Source organism: Typopeltis vanoorti, chromosome 13 (genome assembly GCF_054136105.1).
Source record: "Typopeltis vanoorti isolate ZY-2024b chromosome 13, IOZ_Tvanoo_1.0, whole genome shotgun sequence".
NCBI lineage: Eukaryota > Metazoa > Arthropoda > Arachnida > Uropygi > Thelyphonidae > Typopeltis > Typopeltis vanoorti.
Window position 1 is genome coordinate 21,937,312 of NC_143561.1, and position 21,411 is coordinate 21,958,722.

Genomic DNA, 21,411 nt, shown 5'->3' on the forward strand with positions numbered 1-21,411 from the left:
CTTCTGCATTAAGTCAACAGGAAAGGTTCTTGCCATTGTCTTTTAGGATGGTGTAATCCTTACGAGGTATCTCAAAAAAGATGAAACTGTTACAGCAGCTCTGAAGAAATTGAAGGAAAAACGTTGCGAGAAACTAAGCAGAGGCATCTTGCTTTTGCAGGACAATGCACCTGCTTATGAAATCCAACAGATCCCTAGGAATTTTGTCGCCCCGTGCAGTAGCATATTTTTCTGCCCCTTAAAAAAAAAAAACACTTTTAATGAAGTCTTAAAAGCCATGCTGTTAGCTAGGCTTCAACATCTCTGATCATAAATTCTAAATAGCAGCATTAACTAATAAAAATTCATCAAAGAGAAAGAGAATTAACCCTTTAACACTACATTCTTTTAATTATTGTGATATTTTAAAAAAATATACAGTACAATGAAGTTTTATTATGTAAAAATTTGACTAATGACATCCTGAAGTCTAATTTCAACAGAGAAGGAATAAATGACTTTTTTTATGATTTATTTTTTGTATACTTTAACTTTAGGCCAATTTTGCCACCCTCCTGTAAAAAAAATTTGACACCCCATGCAAATGCACCTTCAGTAGATCCGGGTCTGCTTGGCACCATCTGACTATTTCCTATTCCCAAATTAAAAAAAAAAAAAAAAAAAACTCTTGAACGGAACAAAATTTACAAATATGAATTCATATCTAGAGCTGAAGACTGGTTTGTAAAAAAGTAAAGGACTTTTTTAACAGAGGATTCGAAATGGCAGCATCGTTGCAACAAGTGTATAACAGTTCTTGAGGAATGTGTAAGTTACGAGGTTCTACCTCAATTCCTTCATAGTAGTTATCTTAAGTATTCTGCACACCCTCGCAAGATTTGAAAGTATGGGAGGCATAGGTGGGAAGCAGAATATTGAATGGTGGTGAGATATCTTAGACGATGGAGAGGAAATGCAACATTTCAGATCCTTATCCACCAACATCGGTGATGTTAGTGGATAAGGATCTGAAATGTTGAAGATATTTTGCTAAAGTTTTGAGGACTGCACAGCGCATTCTGGCACTAATGCCGAGAACACTGATATATAGGGGTAAACATGTAATGAGTCCATTCTATAAAGTTTTATTCAGACTGCATATGGATTACTATGCCAAGATTTTGTTACTTGATTTTCAAATGGATGATGATATGTTGTAAAAGATTCAAAAACAATTGACTAATGGTGGTTTCTAGTCTCTGGAATGTTGAGCATGAAGACAGATTGAGGAATGCCATTGTAGAGTCCAGTGGATAAAGGACAGGGGGGGGGAACGTCGTCGAGATATTTAAGTTATTAAGGGATAATTATAGGAATAATGAGTATCAGATTTGTCATAGAATGGGTGGAGTCAGCGGAAAACAAGAGGCCATCCATGGACATTGTATAAAACGATCGTGAGTAAATGAGTAAGGACTGGTTTTTTTTATGTGGTGAGTTTGAGGGTGGTTGGAATGCGTTGACTAAAAGTGTAGTGGGTGTGAAGACAGTGAATGCATTTGAGCCACAATATGATGGGCTGTGTGTGTAATGGAGGGTCTCCCGATATGAGTCGTTGACTCCCAGGAGGTCTAATAATAATAATAATAATACACACAAACCCGGTCGTACGACACGTTAGGTTCCAGACCACCTCTGTATAGCGAATTTCATCATATAGTGAATCTCTGCCTTTTTTTTATCAGATTGCATAAAATGCATGTAATGGCTGAATAACATTTGCAGAATGCATGTAATGGCTAAATAATATTTTAGGTAGTCATATATGTGCGTAAATGACATGAATAAAGCATTTGTTTTTAAGTTAGTTATGCAAAAGAAATATTTAGAATAATTTTCAGAAAAGTAAATCCTATTCTGAATCGCATGGCTAAAAGGAACACGCTGATCTGTTTACATACCAATCTGCATCATTAAAAGTTTTCTCATTTTGTCAAAAAGATTGTCATGTTTACTGATAACTGTATTATTAACTAGTGGCTTTTTTACCACTTGACTAAGAACTTTATATTTGTTTTTAACAAATCTAACAACAGTAGTGCCAAGTAAGTTTAGCCTATGGCCTCTCTACGATACACCATTCTCAGCAAATTTAATTACTTTATTCTTAGTTGGTAATGTAAGGCAACTTCTTTTCACTGGAAGCAATAGCAACCATACTTGGAATTTTATCAAAGCTGTGATAAGAAAATAATTAGTATAAACAGTTTATAATTCACAGCCAACGAAACACCCAAACCCAAAGAGAGGAGTGGAAGGGCCAAGGGGCCTGTCCCCCAAAAAGAAAAAGGAAAGATACTCAGTCATCGGTCGTGTGCATTTTTAAATCGCCTACTCAACTCCCCCCCACACACACACACACATGATTAAATCCTGAGTGTGCCACTGGTAACATGCAATGAATGTTGTAAATGAACAGCCATGGAAGCATGCAGCGATTGTTTCACAGGAGCTGCTCGTTGCTAAAAAAACCTTCGTATGAGCTACTGCTGTATTGTATGGTGGGGAGGCTGGAATGTTTTGATAATCACCTAAAACAAAAATGATATTAAATTAAAGAAACTGATATAACCACAAGAAAGAACATATCTTAAAATCCTTTAACGCATGTTTCATCAAATTGTGATAATTTGTTCTTTTTCTTTTAGGATATCTAAGAAAACATAAAATTAATTGATTTTTCTTGTGGATGTTTGACTTGCTGCATTTAGTCTGCTTCTAATGGAAAGACGTTTTCTTGAACTGTACATAACTTACATCCTTTCAATCAAATGGAAAATTCTAAATCCCCTCCCATTCGAAAAATATATAATAATAAATAATAATTGTTGTACTGTTTCAAAGAAAAGAAACCCCCCCCCCTCCTCCTATCGTATAAATGGGTGCTGGTTATAATTGAAAAGCGTCGTATAAATAAGCGGATCTTCATAAAGCAAAATGTCATAAGACTGGTATTACTGTAATGATAATAATAATAACTTGAAGGATTAATGGCCCCAAGCCACTAATCTCGGTGCCTATAAATGCTTCGCATGTTATCGTTAAATTAAAACATAATCACTAAAGCTTTTTGGTTACCTCAGTTTAAAAAACATAAAAATAATAAATAAAAAGTTGTAAATAATATTTTCCCCATAATGTCTTTCTCACAAACAAACATAAGAAGTTAGCTGAAGATTCTCAAAGCAGGGAGAAATATTTATCAGAACAAACTATGAACAAAAATGTTAGTTTGACTTGCTGCATTTACTCTGCTTCTAATGGAAAGACGTTTTCTTGAACTGTACATAACTTACATCCTTTCAGTCAAATGGAAAATTCTAAATCCCCTCCGATTCAAAAAATATAAAATAATAAATAATAATTGTTGTACTGTTTCAGAAAAGAAAAGAAAAACATTTTTAAAAATGCATTTCAAATTTTAAAAGGCAATGCAATTCAAAATGGTCAGAATTAAAATATATACTCTGTATGTATGTGTAGTAAGCAGATGGTAGTGTCCACTCTGCTATTCTAAAGAGTTAGAAGAAAAAATAAAAATTCACGATAATTTTAAAGGTAAATGAATCACAGGAGTATCAGCAGTTGTTACGTTAGAGCTATCTAACTTCCTGTTCACTTTATTTCTGTGATGTTTTCTTTTTTCTGGCTATCACATCAAGCAATTACATGGTCTTCTTTTTTTTTCTTCCCGGTATAAGCAAATGTTTTTGGGCATTCCACTTTTATAAAAACACCATGGCACTTCAAATTGTAAAACCAAACTTCCTTTACACTGGTTATTCATTTCGCTGCAATGTATTCACCATGCTGACTTAAGCAGAGTTGTTTGCCGATTTCTTTTTTTCAAACAAAGTTCTAATTTAACAATAACTAAAGTCAAGCAACTGTAAATGAAAGATGCTTGGCAAAAAAATCAATGTTCATCCTTCGTAACAAAATATTTCGTTAACTTATGTTATGACGTACTACCATGAGAAACTTCGACTGTTATAATAGAAACGTTTTCCCATTAAGGCTAAGAGATATATCATTATGCAGAGGTAGGAATGCAATGGTTGGGCTGGTGTCAGAAGGGTGTCACTAACTATATTTTATTGAAAATGGGACACTGAAAGAAGCCCCATAGCTACGAATTTTTCAAAGGCTCCAATGATCAAGCTATGCGACCGATGCACTTCCTTTCTGAAATATCTTAATTTTTATAATCCCTGTATATTGCAAGAGATGAATAAAATGACTCTTTAAAAATGGCTGGTTTTTAGGGCATACTGCTTTAAAAGGATGCCGATGGATGCACTACCAAGTTATTCATAGTAATCACTATAGGAAAATAGTTTTATTTATTTATTTTTTTTTTTTTTCGTGCAACTGAAATGGTTGCAGATTGCTCCAGATTGTTAGCACTTGAATGAATCCATATGATCTCTCATACGATGGGATAAAAAAAAATATATATATAAATATATATAATTTAGAATTATGGCACCTTTTTAAAAGGTAAATGAAAAATGTCACAAGCCAAGAAATTTTATAATAAATTACATAGAAATAGGGGATATTAAAGATACAACATGAGTTTTTGATTAACCACCCTAATCTTAATAATAATGGGGCTTAAAAATCCCAAGAATTTTTGGATGGCACACATTCAGCCCACTTAATTTCGTGCAAATCCTGGCTTTAGAACTCTATGGTTCTTCATTTTTTATTGGCTACTATCCATACTAGTTGCAATTTATATGTATAGTTATACAGGGTGTTCGGGATAAATTTGACATATTTATAATTAATTATATTTTTCCGTAAGTTACATGTATTAACACACACTTCTCTTCATTTAAAAGTTTGGACCCTTCTTCATTCATATACAAGATGTCAGAAAGGATGGATAGCTGGAACCCACCTGAATCATGGAAGAGAATAACTTGTATCATGATGATTCGTGCCCGCCATCAAAATAAGGATATTACGACTGCTGCCCAATGCTCCCTGAATACAGTAAAAACAATCAGGCATGAACTAGAGACTTGCAATGGTGACTACGAGGATGTAGCAAGAAGAAAGATCCCTAGCAGACGATCTGATTGCGTTCGTACAGCAGAATTCCTCGCAAATCTGCAGGAACAGGTGTTGAAGAACCCTGGCATTGGAATTCGGGCTTTGTTCGTGGAGTTGCTAACTGTAGTCAAGCCCTGGATAACAAGGGTAGCGAATGGTAGGCCGTATGTATGGCAGCAGGATTCGGCCCCTTGCCACACCTCTGGGAAAAGTCAAAAATGGTTGTCTGAAAATTTCTACGACTTCACCAGTCCAAATGTTTGGCCTCCAAACTCCCCAGACCTTAACCCCGTGGATTATTTTGTATGGGGCGCAATTGAAAAAGACACCAATCGCACTTCCAGTAATACAAAAGCCCAGTTAATGGATAAAATTAAAACAGTTTTTGCGGCCCTTCCCAGGGAGACTGTAGCATCAGCTTGTTCGAGGTTCCGAAGCAGAATTGAAGCTGTGATCGATGCTAATGGTGGTTATTTTGAGTAAATCTTGTTGATAGTATTGTAATTAACTCTGCCTGTAATGTTTTTTTGTCAATTCATTAAATTTAATAGATACAAAGAAGATTTTCTTTTTCCTTACGAAACTGTCAAATTTATCCCGAACACCCTGTATAAGTAATTTTATTTTCTGTTTGTTTATTTATCTATTATTTTCTGTATGAACATTTTACTCTCTAACTTAATTTAACTTTGTAAGCTAATAGATAATAATGATAACAGGACTCTAGCTTTGATGTAGTGAGTTTTTTTTTTTTCAGCACCAGAGATCAGACAAATAGTTTTAACGGTTGATCAGTAACTTTAGCATGCTATGTAGATTGTAGTGCAGCTTGTTTCTTTCTATATATATGTATGTACTGTATATGTATGTATGTATACTCCAGAAGATGACCTTAATGTGAAGGTCGAAACGTCGAGTGTATATTTTGGTTTATATTAAACTAAAGGTTTAGTCTAATATGGTAGTTGTATCCATAATTTTCATAATGTGTTCTGGTCACCATGTAAGCACGAAAGAAAGGATTCTCATAATCCATGGAGAGATCATTCACGAGCGTTGCATTCATTATGATAAGCTAAAGATACGTGTTTCTCTTTTGATGAATTGGCTGGCTTTTTTGAAGAGATGCAGAGACAACCATCTTATTCCTAACTGCATCAAGCTGAAAAAGAAATTTACTTCCAGTAAAGCACTTCGCATGTATGCACTTACAGAGAAATTGATTCTTAGAGAATAAATTCAAGCAGCCTACAAAAATCTAGCAATGACCCAAAAACAAGTTTTAAATTTACAATCTGAACTCTCTAATTATATGAATCAAGATATTTTAAATGTACTTGAAAGAATCACTGATAATTCAGCCAAACATATTCTGGGTCAAATTTCATATTTTAAAACAACTGCAAAATTTGAATGTCAATCATACAAATCTAACCAATCAGGATCTTGCTTCCCTGGCAAATAACTCCAATAACTCTTGCTTATGACGAGGAGCGACAACCACATTCAACAATGTTCATGTGATCAACCTATTTAGCCACACCTTAAATAACGGTCACCTTGCATTACTTGATAAAGATCTAAACTTTGCAGTAGCACCTAGAACTGTTAATAAACTGGATTTTATATACTACATAGAAAGAGGCATTTAATCTCATTAAATTCATTTAGAAACCAGCAATGTTTTGAATAAAAAGAAAACCATATGTAGCAATTTGACAAAAACAGAACTAGCAACGATCAAGTCATTAAAAGACCGATCAACTTATATTCGTCACATGAATCAACTGGTCTCCAATAACAGCACCTATCAGCTTGAACTGTAATCCGACCAACAGGATAAAGAAAAAAAACTGGAAATTACTAAAGTCTCTCATCTCTTGGCCATCAGACACTGTTAAAAAAAACTAATACCCCATTACTCCTGTTCTCCCAGAATATATGGTGTTCTCAAGGTACACAAACATAATATTCTGCTTTGGCTGATAGTTGAGGGAATAGACAGCCCTAATTATCACCTAACCAAGAAATTAGCGTCAACACTCAAGGAATTGGTAGGTCATTCCTCCTCCTATATAAAGATCACACAACACTTCATGAACAAAATTAAAAACATAACACTCAGCAAAGATGATTTATTAGTCAGGTTTTGACGTTTCTGTCCTTTTCACAAATGTCCCAATCAATAACACGATTCTTCTTTTACAGAACAAATTTCCACCCGATATTATGGCTTTCTTCGTCCACTTACTATGTTCTGGTTACTTCTTGTGGCAAAATAAATTTTACCTACAAAAAGAAGATACAGTCATGGGCTCACCACTATCCACCCCCAATTGCTAATTTTTATATGGAAGCTTTTGAGCAATGTGCTCTTGATTCCTTTACTCTGAAACCTACAATTTGGCTTACATAAGTTGACGATATATTCATTATCTGGCCACATGGCCACCAAACCTTCAACACATTCCTTAGCCACCTGAACAAACAACACGAGTGCATACAATTTACTTGAAATTGAGAATCAGAACTCGCTCCCATTCTTGGATACACTAGTCACACGTCTTCCATCAGGCAGTCTATCCTTCACTGTTTACTGTAAGCCTACACACACACCAGCCAGTATATACATGTTAACTTATATCACCACCCTTCGCAAAAATTTGGAGTCATCAACACATCCTCAATAACAGAGCTATAACAATTTGCTCTAATGAACAAGCTCTTAAACAAGAATTAAATATTATTAGCAATACATTTATAAATAATGGATATAGCAAAAATACTATTAATAAAATTATTCATAAAACTTCATCAAAAAATAATATAGATTACAGTAAAACCATAACACTCAAGAAAAAATTAATAGAATCCTACATCATTATAATCTTAATGGCACTTTTAAACCAGCTTTAAAATTAAAAAACATATTCAACACGTCTAAGGATTCTCTTCCTCCATTGGCACACCCTTGAGTTAATTGCATCTATTGCACCTGTAACTTACCTTATATTGGGGAAACTGGACGTAGAATCCCTATCTGTAAAAAAAAAGAACACAAACGACACATTAAATATAATAATTCTGGTGATGCAGGCCTCTTAGATCACGCTCTTAACACCCTACGTCGAATTGATAGGAAAAGTACTTGTTCTTTGCATCATACAAAAACTTGGTATGAACTGAAATTTAAAGAAGCCTGTGAAATTGTGATTAACTACCCTAATCTTAATAATAATGGGGGGGGGGGCTTAAAAATCCCAAGAATTTTTGGATGGCACACATTCAGTCCACTTAGTTTCCAGCCAACCGTGACTTTAGGACTCGAAGCAGTTCTTCATTTTTTATAGGCCACTATCCATACCAGTTGCAATTTATATGTATACTTATATAAGTAATTTTATTTTCTATATGAACTTGGTTACTCTGTAGCTTAATTTAATTTTGTAACCTAATAGATAATAATAATAACAGGACTCTAGCTTTCATGTAGTGAGTTTTTTTTTTTAAAGCACCAGAGCTCAGGCAAATATTGAAGTTGCAGGTTTATTTTTCACTTGGTTAGAGTATAATATTTTTTTTGATAATTTGTTTGCTCACACTTGGATAAAGGATTAAACTAAATTTATTATGCTCAGGCAAATAGTTTTAACGGTTGATCAGTAACTTTAGAATGCCATGAAGATTGTAGTGTAGCCTGTTTCTTTGTATATATATGTCTACTCCAGAAGATGACATTAATGTGAAGGTTGACACGTCGAGTGTATATTTTGGTTTATATTAAACTAAAGTTTTACTCTAACATGGTAGTTGTATCCATAATTTTTATAATGTATTCTGATCACCGTGCAAGCATGAAAGAAAAGAAATTGTATACTTGGTTTAATCCTTTATCCAAGTGTAAGCAAACAAAGTTTGCACCAGAAGGAATTTCAGGACTAGGCAATTCGTATATAGAAGCTGATGACCTCACATCACTTGCCTTAGTATCCCTTAATGCAAGGCACATATCCTTACAGACATGTATAATGCTATGCATTATGTGAAGGGTCACTACCCAGACCGGTTTCAACCTTTATTGAGGTCTCATCAGTGGGAGCTAGACACAGCAGTGATGCTAAGGTTGAAGTAATGCAGAAATCATATTTTCATATATGAGTAGCCAAAAGGTGTCGCACCTTATTTTTAAAAATACTCTAGATTAGAGATAGTTGGAAGTTTATCCACTTGGTTATACTATAAATTAAAGATACCAAGAAGTGAAAAAACAAAGCAAACAAAGTTTGCATTCTCAAACTTTGTTTGCTTACACTGGGATAAAGGATTAAATCAAGTATATAATTTCTTGGTATTTTTAATTTATAGTATAACCTACTGCATGACAAGTTGATAGTCAAACTAGAGCGGATGGGGTTGGTTATTAGACTACGGCATTGGATTGGAGATTGGATGTCTGATGGATATCATCATCATCAAGTTGTGTATGGAGGAGCAATATCCCAGAAGAGGAAAGTGTCACTGGTGGTGTGCCTCCAGGGTCTTATTTATTACAAATAGCATTAACCCGTATGTGAATGATATCGGGGAAGATTTGAATGGGAATATTCAGTTGTTTGCAGATGATGTAAATTTGGGCTAGAGCTGTTGTTGTGACCTTACAAGAAGACTTGAATAAACTTAGTGAATTGGCATGGGAATGCCAGTTCAATATTTCGAAATGAAAGGTTTTAAAATGTGGGAAACAAAGATTTGATGTAGAATTTTCTCTTGGTGGGAATATATTGTTGAAAGTGGAGGACATTAAGAGATCTTGTGGAGATGGTGGATTGAGGATCAAAAATTTAGAGGATACATTGCCAAAATTGTGAGAACAACAGAAACAAATTCTGAGAATGATGCAGAGGACACTGACTTGTAGAGGTAAGATGATTCTGGTCTGTTTTATAAGGCTCTGATTGCCACATATAGACTACTGTGCACAGATTTAGTCACCTGGTTTTCAAATGGATAAAGAGATGTTGGAGACAGTCCAGAGACAATTGGCCAAAATAGTTTCTGATCCCTGGAATGTTGAATATGAAGAAAGGTTGAGACGATGCAATTTGCAGAGTCGAGTGGATAGGAGGAAGATGGGTGATATGTTAGACTTACAAGTTAGTAAGGCGTTGTTAATGTGGAATAGGTCTTTCATAAAATGGTGTGAGATTGGGGTTAATAGATGTTCATCCATGGAAGCTGTATAAGGAGTGTGTGAGCAAGGGAGTGAGAAGATTTTTTTTTTTTTTTTTTTTGGAGAGTTGTGAATGATTGGAACACTTTGTTTGAAAGTGTGATATCTGCAGAGAATTTGAATGTATTTAAGACATTGTAAATTGTTGCTCTTTTTACCTATTGTTAACTCTGTCTCTATATTTGCCTCTTTATATTATTTCTTCTTTATTATGGTGCATTCAGCTGCACCTTTTGTAATATCTTATTTATTCTCTATCCTTGCTAACTTCTTACTCTTATCCTGTGTCTCCTTAGTGACTTACTCTTTCATACAAAAATCTATTCCACCTTTTGCACTACTTGTATGCCTAAGAGTACTGGAAAATTTGTTTGTTCAGACTGTGCCACCAGTATTTCTTTCTCGGCATAAGACTCAGTAACATGCCGGCAGATCTCACTCTCTAGCAAATATCCTTCAAATAAAATAGCATAAACAGTCGTGGTCCACATGCACTTAAATTATGCTCCTAATACCTTATTTGTTTCCCGCTCTCAGGTCTGAGTTTATTTAGGAACAGTGCATTGTAAATCAAAAGATCAGGCTGCACTCTGTTGACACACAACTAAAACACATTTATTTACACTAATACAAAAGTACATCAATTAAATGATAGGGCGGTTACTCTCTCTACCTATCTCTTAAAATTTAGCATTAAAAAAACTTCCCTTTGCAATTCTAAACAAACTATACAGCATAAATATTCATTTACTTCTCTGCTTATTGAAAAACAATTCTAATCTACTTGAAGAAATTAATTTGTTATGCCAAAATATCTCACAATAGTATTCCAATTACTAAGAAATCAAAAGGCTTTCTTATAGATACTGCTTTTTCCTAGTACCTTATATCTTATCAGTCCATCTAAATATTTCTCCTAGATTACATAAAAGGAACATAGAACAAAAATGGAACAAACTCGCATATGCTCTGACATCTGGGTCACGCACTCATTCAAGGTTCTGCTCTAGAGTTCTCAATTTTTTCTTCTGTCTCAGGCCTTATATTTCCTCCTACAGTGTCTTGCTTCACCGGTATCTCATCAAGGTGTTGGCGGGGTTTTGGAATGCTTATATCTGTGACTCATGGGCTTCTGTGAGGGGGTCCAACGTGCGGAGCTTATGCAGTCTCGTTCAGATGGCAGTGCATTCTTCTCCGGGAACTGAAGTCTGCTCCTCGGGTAATGGCTTCCGGCAACTTCCACAGCAACGCCCAAGATCTAGCCAGCCTAGCAGACCAGCGTCCTTTTCGTCTCTACCTCCCTCCGACTTCTGGCATGCCCTAGCCATATAGTCGTGTCCTCTATTTCGACTGCCGATCTCGATGTTCTCCTCGGGGCCTTTCTATTTAAACCTTTCATGAAGGGTTGAAGAATTCGGAACGACTCCTTGTTCTGATATTAAAGCCAACCATTTATCTCAAGTGCACTTCAAACATCCGATTTGTCGGGCAGTGGAACCTTGTCCGATCTGCGTCGGCCCTTTTAAGAATGACCTTGAAGGTGGGCATGTACATTGCTTGTAAACAAAGGTTTCCAAAGCACTTAGTTAAAACAATAACATACAGTTTCCAGTGACACAGCATTTTCTCTTGTTGTTACTAATTTTAGACATTCTTTGTTTACTACATTTGAGCAGGTTAATTTCCCATTGGACTATATACATCCTTTATACAAAGGTTATTTTTATTACACAAAATTTTGAGATGTGGCCTCTGTAAAAATCGATGTAAAGCGCTTGTAAAATTCCAAGCTACATTGAATTTTACAATATTATGATGAGCTGTGTGTGTGAGAGAGAGAGACAAAGGGACCTCCCATGATGAATATTTGGCTCCATGGCATCTTGATATAATACTATTACTAATAATTATAATATCGGTTAGTTGGGAATCACATATATATTACATGGAAGATTTCTTTATTATTGAAGTTGTGATGAAAACAGTATTCCAAGAAATTATAATGGAATACAACACTTCATTAATGTATAATTTCCATTCCCATTTTGAGTTATTTTTTACTGAGTACGAAGCATAAGGTGTATTGAATGTAGTAACACAAGCAATATTGAGAGGTTGCAAAGAAGCAATCTCTCTCATGAAGAATATGAAGAGATGAGGTGAAATGAGGAATAAAAAATAATTATAATTACGAAAACAAATAAGGAAAATGCTAGTTTGTGATCACACACACACACATACCTCTCTGTTTGCTGTGCTTACCACACTTGGAGCTGTGATCCTACTGACACACAGATGAGAGCCCTCTACAGGCTCCTTAAAAAGATCACCTCCCCTATGGAAATTTCAAGTAAGCTTCAACCATGTAGAAAGTATTTTACCTTGGGTATAATAAATGTTAACGATACCAAGCTATTTTAAACTTGGTTTTACTCCATTTCCCAAGTAAGCAAACAGACAAATAAGTCAAGTTTGCACCTGCACGTAATGCAAGTCTAGCTGACCCTACAGGTAGGGTCAGCTAGACTTGCATTACGTGCAGGCACAAACTTGACTTATTTGTCTGTTTGCAAGACCAAGATAACTCTTGGTCTTGCACTACCTGTAGGGTCAGCTAGACTTGCATTACATGCAGGCGCAAACTTGACTTATTTGTCTGTTTGCTTACTTGGGAAATGGAGTAAAACCAGGTTTAAAATAGCTTGGTATCTTTAACAAGCTTCAACTATACATTTCTGCATCCCCCTCCCCTCTCCTCCTCCAGATATATTCACTGCCAAAAATCCAGTGTTCCATTACGCCCTATTGTAGATGGCAGCGATTCACCACCTGCATACAGATTAGCCAAACACTTGGCCAGTGCTTACCCACTATACTAGAAACACCTATTTGTGCAAGGGAAACCCTGCCTGCTTGAAGGTCAGTATAAAAAAATCTAACACTGCAACACACTGACATATGGTTAGTTTTGGTGTCTCCTCTCTGTTCATTAATGTGCTGAAGGATACTTTAGACCTTGTTCAAGTTCCTTCTGATATTTAAAAGTTGTTTATTACCATGAACTCAGGCTGTTTTGTTTGGCAAGGAAAATTCTACAAACAAATAGAAGAGACAGCAATGTGATCTCCAATTCTGAGGATGGGGGGGGGTGCAACTTCATGGAAACGTTTGAAGGTAAACCCTTAAATTTGCCTCATAGAGACCTATAGGTTGGCTATGCTATGTTGGTGATGTTTTCTTCATTTGTCCACATAGCTCTGAAGCTCTTAACATCTTGCTGACACATCTTAATAATTGGCAGTCCAGATCCAGTTCACCTTGGGGAGAGGGGAGAAAAAAATCTCCTCAATTACATGCCAACTTAATGGATCCATGACATTGTCAGTTTACAGAACATACACAGGCAGATATATACTGCTCAGAAAGAAGTCAACAAATACCATAGTGTGAGGAACAAACAGCCATGATGTCCACCTTAATAAGATGTAGGACATCGTTTCACTGCAATAACTGCAGAAGTCCTATGGGACAAGTTTACAATGAAGCTTTCATTTTTGTTGCATTGTGTTGAGCATCATACCATCTCTGATGCATTATTGAACTTAAAATTGTAACTGTTAAACTTAGTATAAAGCATTTATGTTATTTCCAAAATAATTTTGTTTTTCATTCATGTAAGTTCTTTCATGAACATTACTCCTGAATGGCCTGTCCTACTTAGCATATTCCCAATCAGCAAAAAATTTTATATACACTTGTTAAGTCTTCAGTCTTCAAACACCGAGAGTAAACATTCTACAAAAAAAAAAAAAAAAAAAAAAAAAGAAACCCTATTACCAGTTAGATAATTAACAGTTATAAAGATGCAGTCACTTTACCTTTTGTCCAAAAAAATATTCCAGATAAAATAAGTGTAATGTTGAAACATTACAACTTCAAAGCAGTTTTCACACATTAAAAAAAAAAAAAAAATAAAATAATAATTCTTTAATACTAATCTGCTACTAATGGCTCACGCAAAACGTTAAGCAAGTTTGAGCGCAGTTAGTTGTTGGAAGAGGATCAATCGTTCGATGCTGTTGGCACACTCTCCCTCGATGAGTCTTTGGACTCCGTTTAGGTGTCACATAATAATAATAATAATAATAAAAGATCACCCAAGCAACCTTATCTTCTTCTCAAGAAGGCCACATGTATATAAAATTTTCGACTTATGTGGGATATGTTATTTCAACACAGAAAGGCTGTTTGAAAGAACCTTTCAAGAACATTAAGAAAGCAAGGTCATGCAAATCAGGCCCTATCATACTACAACTGAGAAATGGGAAGTCATTTGGGAACCACAAAAAGTGCTGTATACTGAGTTTGGTGGTTACCTTTTCAAGTTCCTGAGAAGTGTTAGAGATGGTATGATGTCCAACCAGTACAACAAAAAACCAAGGCCGCCTCCTATAATCTTTATTGTGCCGATATTTATCTGTTTTTTTTTTTTTTTATATATATATATATTCATTTTGTTAACAACCTTCATACTCCTGAAGAAGCTAGATAGCTTGTACGAAAGTAGTACAATAGAAAATTATATGTGGTCATACCAGATTAATTTTCCAGGATTGAAACACAGAAACTCAATTTTTTTAGCATATTCATTTTAGTATGTTTTACAAATAAAATAAAAAACATTATGTAATAAAATATACGCTGTTATATTCCATTAGCCTAATCTACTTTTCTTCAATATTCTAGTCTGAAGTTCCAAATTCTGAACGTGGGTTCAGAATTTGAATTAAAAAAACTTGTTGCCCAACCTTGATATATGCAAGATTGGCAAAGTACCATCTTCCCAGGAAATGAGTCATCGCTTAGAATAAATGAATCATAATCAAATGGAACTAGAGCCAGACTTGGTGAGGGAGGGAGAGAGAGAAAAGATCATTATTTTGTCTTGCATTCTAATAGTGTGTGCAATCCTGTGATAAAATGCATGCATCAATATCTGCCATAGGATATATTTTATTGCCAGAGCAGATATTTGTTTTAGTTGTTGAGGGGACAGTTAAGAATTGATAGCATGTTTTCAAAATTCTACCACATATGTACAACACAGTATAACCATGTAAATTAAACTTGACAAATTATATTATATTATTAATCCTTTAACCAGGTGCATAGAAACAATTTGCATATGAAATATCTTCCATAAACACCCAAAAAAGAAGTGTGCTTTTGGATATTTATTTGCATTATTTGACCTAGTATACTATAATTCTTTGCACCATGAGATACTAGGTCACATAAATGCAAAAAAAAAAAAATCCAAAAGCACACTTCCTTTTTTTGCTGTGCATATTGTGTTGCATTATAGAACACAATCCTTATATCCTTATAAGGACTGGCTTAAAGGGGCGAAGCAAGAATGCTTTTCATCTTCTCCGTTATCTGTAGAGGACAGTGTAGAGATAAGTGTTATTGAGCTATTAAAGCTCTGATCATGGCAAGAGGGCAATAGCCGAGCCTCAGTTAGAACTTCATTGGCTACAGCATTGTCATCCATTACCCTCCAAGAGTATTAATCACAGCATCTGACGGTCGATTCAATATATTCCAAAACCTTTTATAGAACACAATAAATTAATTCAGAAGTCATGTTTTTCATATACAATTAGGAAAATGGAAAATTCACCATATTAAAATACTCTGGTCTCGCTCCTACTGATGAAACCTCAGTAAAGTAGTGACCTTCCCATAATGCAGCAATATAGATGTTTAAAAGGAAGTGTGCTTCGTATAAGCTAGGGTAATTTTATGCTAAGTCATATGCTTCTCTATTGCAGTAACTTGGTTTGAAGATATTTCACACGTGAAGACTTTGCATTAACTAAGTGTTAAGATGCTCAGGTAAAGGATTAAACAAGAATATAATTTTTTTCTAGTATAATTTACTTTGTAACCAAGTAAAAAAAGTTTGTAGAATATGGCTATTTTTTTTGAACAGGCCTCTTATTGTATTAGGGTGTGGTTGTTTCGTTGTTGATGTATTATTGATTCATTGTGTTTAAATTGTTGAAGTAGCTATCACAGTAGCTTGTTCGACTCAAGTGCCTAAAATCTTTCATTGTAGGTAGCTGTTTATGTGTTAAAATAGTTATCCCAGAGAGTCATAAGTACTGGACAACTTGCTATTGAATTTTGCTTCTCTGTTGAGAAGAACTTTGACAGCTTCTGTTAATGTTCTGCACAAATTCATATAACAGTACCGATCTGGGAAGGACAACATTACACATTTTCCCTTGAGGAATCAAATTAAGCAGAACAGTTAAATTAATCTTTGAATGATTGTATAAGATTAAATTGACTTTGATGCTTTAATGCAGTATCTTGGGAATGACTATACTGTAGATCACTACCTGAAATGAGGTTTGTCTTCAAGACTAACCTTAATCTTTTTGAACTAGTTAAATATGCTTCTGCTGCAGCATGCAAATGTGTTTCCGTCTCCAAAAGTTGTAAAAGTACTGCCTTGCTGGTAGATAAGTCAGTAAGCTAGATATGTCATCTAGATTTCTGAAATAATCAATAGATTATTAGATTATTTTGGGTCTCCTATCCAAAGACAGGAGACGTGGAAAGGGAATCTGGGACCCTACCACTTATTCTAGCAGAAGACATCATTGCCAAAACCATGTGAGGTATGGCAGTGACCATACGGCATCTACAGACGTCAAATGTGAATTTTTTTTTTATCCTAAGATAGGAAACTCAAGAGAATAATTTATTGTTATGCAATCAAAATGAAAATACAATATTAAAACATAAATCCCAAAAACTTTTATTTACCTTTGCAGTAATTTCCTAGGAATTCAGTATTTTATTGGTGTAATTATTAGTTTTTAATTTCAATTATTAGTGCCTAAAAAACATGACAAATGGATAAGCACTTAGGAATTGCTATATTACATATTAAATTGACTTATATTAATTTCTATTAATGTTTCAGGACTTTAAAAGCACTTTGGGGCTACTTAAATAGTGAAGGAGTAAACACCATTTCTGTTTGGACATCTATTGTTGATATAGTCATTAAAACTGTAATAAGGTAGGATAATTTTTTTCTGGTTATAGTTTGATATTTTATTCTTACATTTGAAAAAATAAAGTAAAATTCATGTTGCATATAAATATATATATATATACATATACATACATACTATGCATTAAGCACCTGACTAATTGAGTGTGGTTATGAGGATATAACAATATTTGATGCATATGCACTTTACATTTAATCCTGTCTATGTGAGTAGTTATAAGGATGAAGCAATAGCTGCCATTTGTATAGAAAAGCCCTTCTGATACACAAGAAACCTTTATAAGGGTCATCTGAAGACAAAGTAAGCTAGTGACATGGAAGCAACAGGGTTCCCCCACGGGAACTCGGCATTTTCATTCCAGAAATGCAAAGAATATACACAATTAAATAATATTCTCACTTCCTAACCTTAGTTACTTCATCCATAATTCCAGTCAATCCAAACATAATTATCTGGAGGCAGATTAACTGTGCTCATGTTGATAGAAATATACATTTTGTCCCCTCTCCACTGCAGTTTCAGTGGAGAGGGGACAAAAGGAGAGTATTAAGATGTTATCTGGATTGTGTAATGTAGATCATGAAGAGAGACTTGAAAATTTGTAAAATGCAGATATTACAAACAGAAGAAAGAAGCTCAGGGGATTTGATGGAGACATATGAACTTCTGAAAGGGTCATATATGATGCCAGCAGATGGAATTTTTGATTTTATAGAGAGAGGATTATGAAAAGGTTAAGAGTTAGATTTTTCACTCATCGAACGGTTAGTCATTGGAATGGATTTACCTTTGCAGGTGATTAGTGCAAGTCATGTGAATGAATTTAAGAAAAGGTATGACAGCAGGTTTGAGTGACATGTGGCCTCCCTTGATGTTTTTGACTTCCTAGAGGTTCCTGTTAATATGTTTTAATATAGTATGGGATTCCACATTACTAAGAAGTAGATTTTTGTTTAGTATTCACAAGGAACAGTAGTTCAAAAAAAAAGTCAGGCCTGTGAAATGTTAATGAAAAGGCCTAATGAAATATGAATGTAGGAACTTCTGGACAAAGTTTGATCTTTTAAGCAGTGGCATGGCAAATTAATTTGCATGGTAAAGGTTGCAAGTTCATGAGTGCTTTGCCAGTTTTGAAATTGATGAACAGTGCTTAAGTTTTTTTAAGATTTAAAAAAAAAAAAAAAAAACTGTGTCATTGTAATAACAAAAGCAATCTATAATTAATGAAGACATAATTTCAAATATAATAAGCGATTTGTATAGCAAAAATTGTAAATAAGACTCAGAGGATAATAGCAATGTTAAAATGAACATTGATATTATTATTATTATTCGTGATACCTCCAAGGAGTCCAAAGACCCATTGTGGGAGGACACCACTGTACAAATCTCTGTCTCCACCACTACCACTCAACTACCATCTACTGCCTACAACCACCACAAGTATTTTTTGTCTGAAAATTGCATGTGTTCTGAAGGGCAGATTTGTCTGTTATGTGGGATGAAAAACTTGAGTTTCCTGGAGAAAAAAACCCTCTACCTCCGTATGAGATCGGCTAACTCATCTTCAATTGAAAAAGTTCATATAAAGATTCCTCCCCTCATGACAGGAATCGAACTCGGGCCTTTTCCAATCGAAGGGCACAATGTACCGTCTTTCTTCGAATTGCACTACAGAAGCAATCTAATATGTAAGCATAAAGAAGTCATTTTCCTTCTTTACAAGTATTGTTACAACCATACCTATCATGAGCAGAATTTGGCTCCTGGGTTTGGACGGGATAAAGAAGTTTTAGAAAGGTTTTTTTTTTTTTTTTTTTACTTGGTTATAAGTCAAATTGAGAAGAAATTATATTCTTGTTTAATCCCTTATCCAAACGTAAGCAAAGAAAGTTTGTGTGTGAAGTATCTTCATGACTAATGATTTCACATTAATTGCCTTAGTATTTCATAATGCAAACCACACTTTCTTTGATAATTGTATATTGCCATGCACTATGACATTGGTGTTCAACCTTTTTTACTATGCGAGCTACTTTTCTATAAAAAGTTATTCGGCGATCTACTCTCTTATATATAAGTTATTCGGCGATCTACTCTCTTCACACAAATTACACACAAATAAACAACTAAAAAAAATACACAACTAAAAACTTTATTTCTGTATTTAAAAATTTATCTATCACTTTTAATTATTTTAATACAACAAAAAAAACCAAATATATTGGAATAAAATATTTATTTCTCTATTTTGGAAAACCAAAGTTAGAAAAAACAACAGATTGATTACAAACCCACAAGTTACAGGAAATGCTGGTTGATTAAAAAAAAAAAAAGTTAATGTGAAATTTGGCATTGTTTGGACCTCGCAATATTTTCATAGTCAAGTTGATATGAAGACGTGACCAATCGCAGACAGTCATCCAAATGATCATTTGTAATTTGGTTTCTTAATTTATTTTTTATGACAGTCACATTTGAAAAAGCAGATTCTGACAAGTATGTCGATCCAAAACACGACAGAATTTTTCATGCAATATCAGTTAATATTGGGAATTTTTCACGTGCATACTTCCAAATGACTTCATTGTTTATTGATTTTAAATGTAAACTATTCTGAATGTTTATTATCTCAAGTTCTACTTCAGCTTGGTTTATATCAAACAGCCCACTAATTTTATTTGAATTTCTGTGATGTCCAAGATTTCTTGAAATGGATTATTGATAAAAGATACAATCATTTCAGTTTTATTAAAATCTTTAAATCTTGAATTTATTTCTTCCTCAACTAATTCTATTTCACGAATAAATTCTTTTAAATCATAGCGAAGCATTTCTTGATTTTGTTAAAAAAATTTTAATAAATATGGGAGATGTCTAAATTCGCGATCATTTATATTTTTCTTTAATAAAAGTAAGTATTGTTGGAAAGTTTTTATTGAATTTAATATGTTAATTAAATTTTTATCTCTACCTTGTAACTCCAAATTTAAATTTCTTAATTTCGTACAGAAATCTACTAAAAATGATAAGTGTAACAACTATCTTTTATCAATTGTGGATAAATATCTCCTTTTTCATCAAGAAAAATTTTTATATCATTAATTAATACAAGAAATCCTTCTAAAAATTGACTTCTGCTGAGCCAGCAAACATTATTGTACAACAGAAGTTCCCTATCATCATCTGCCTATAATTTAAGTAACTGCCGTTGCAGGGCTTTTCCTCGAACAGAATTTACAATTTTAAATGTAATATCCAAAACCTCTTTTGTGTTTAATCTTTTACTACACAGTACTTGTTGGTGAATAATACAGTAGTACGTTAAAAAATCTGGATATATGTTATCATTTTTACATAATGAAATGAAGCCTGATTTATTATCTATCATTGCAGGAGCACCATCAGTAGTAATAGACACAAGTTTAAAAAGCGGAAGTTTGTGTTGTTTCACAAATTCATCAAATGCCGAAAAAATGTCTTCTCCCCTAGTCCTTCCCAATAATGGTATAATTTTCAAAAGTTCTTCTTTACTTAAATAATCTTGAAATACCATGCGAATAAATACCATTGACTGAGCAATATCAGTGAAGTCATTTGATTCATCAAATTGTAACGAAAACGCAACACACTGGTGAATGTCTGACATTAACCTGGCCTGGAAACTTTTCTCCGGCAATTGGAACTCTTTCTTTCGGCAATTTGAAACCTTGTCTGTGGCCTAGAAGTACTCTCTCTCTAGCGACGTCTCGAACCGAGAAGCTCCTTTCTGGAAGTGGGAAGCTCCTCTCTCAAGCAACATGGATCCGGGAAGTCTCTCTGACAGCAATTCTGGAACCAGGACCCCTGCTGCTTGCTTCAGTCCCTTTTTATTAGGCCTCCTCTGAGACCTCGCATGAAGTTTGGCAACCGCAAAGAATCGGTATGAGTCTTTCATCTTAAGTTTCAAGTTCAGCACGGCTTTGTTCTCCTCCGCTTTCTTTTGATTGT

General features: G+C 34.4%; 1 protein-coding gene across 4 annotated transcripts in view; it reads left to right on the plus strand.

Moving 5' to 3' along the window:
- LOC150099984 (tubulin monoglutamylase TTLL4-like) overlaps positions 1 to 21,411 on the plus strand; it is a 548,120-nt gene that overhangs the window by 323,223 nt on the left and 203,486 nt on the right. For all 4 annotated transcript variants that reach the window (XM_090402675.1, XM_090402676.1, XM_090402677.1 and 1 more), the window contains exon 11: positions 17,328 to 17,426. In XM_090402675.1, coding sequence (XP_090258801.1) covers positions 17,328 to 17,426 — 99 coding nt within the window. The remainder of the gene's footprint in view (positions 1 to 17,327; positions 17,427 to 21,411) is intronic.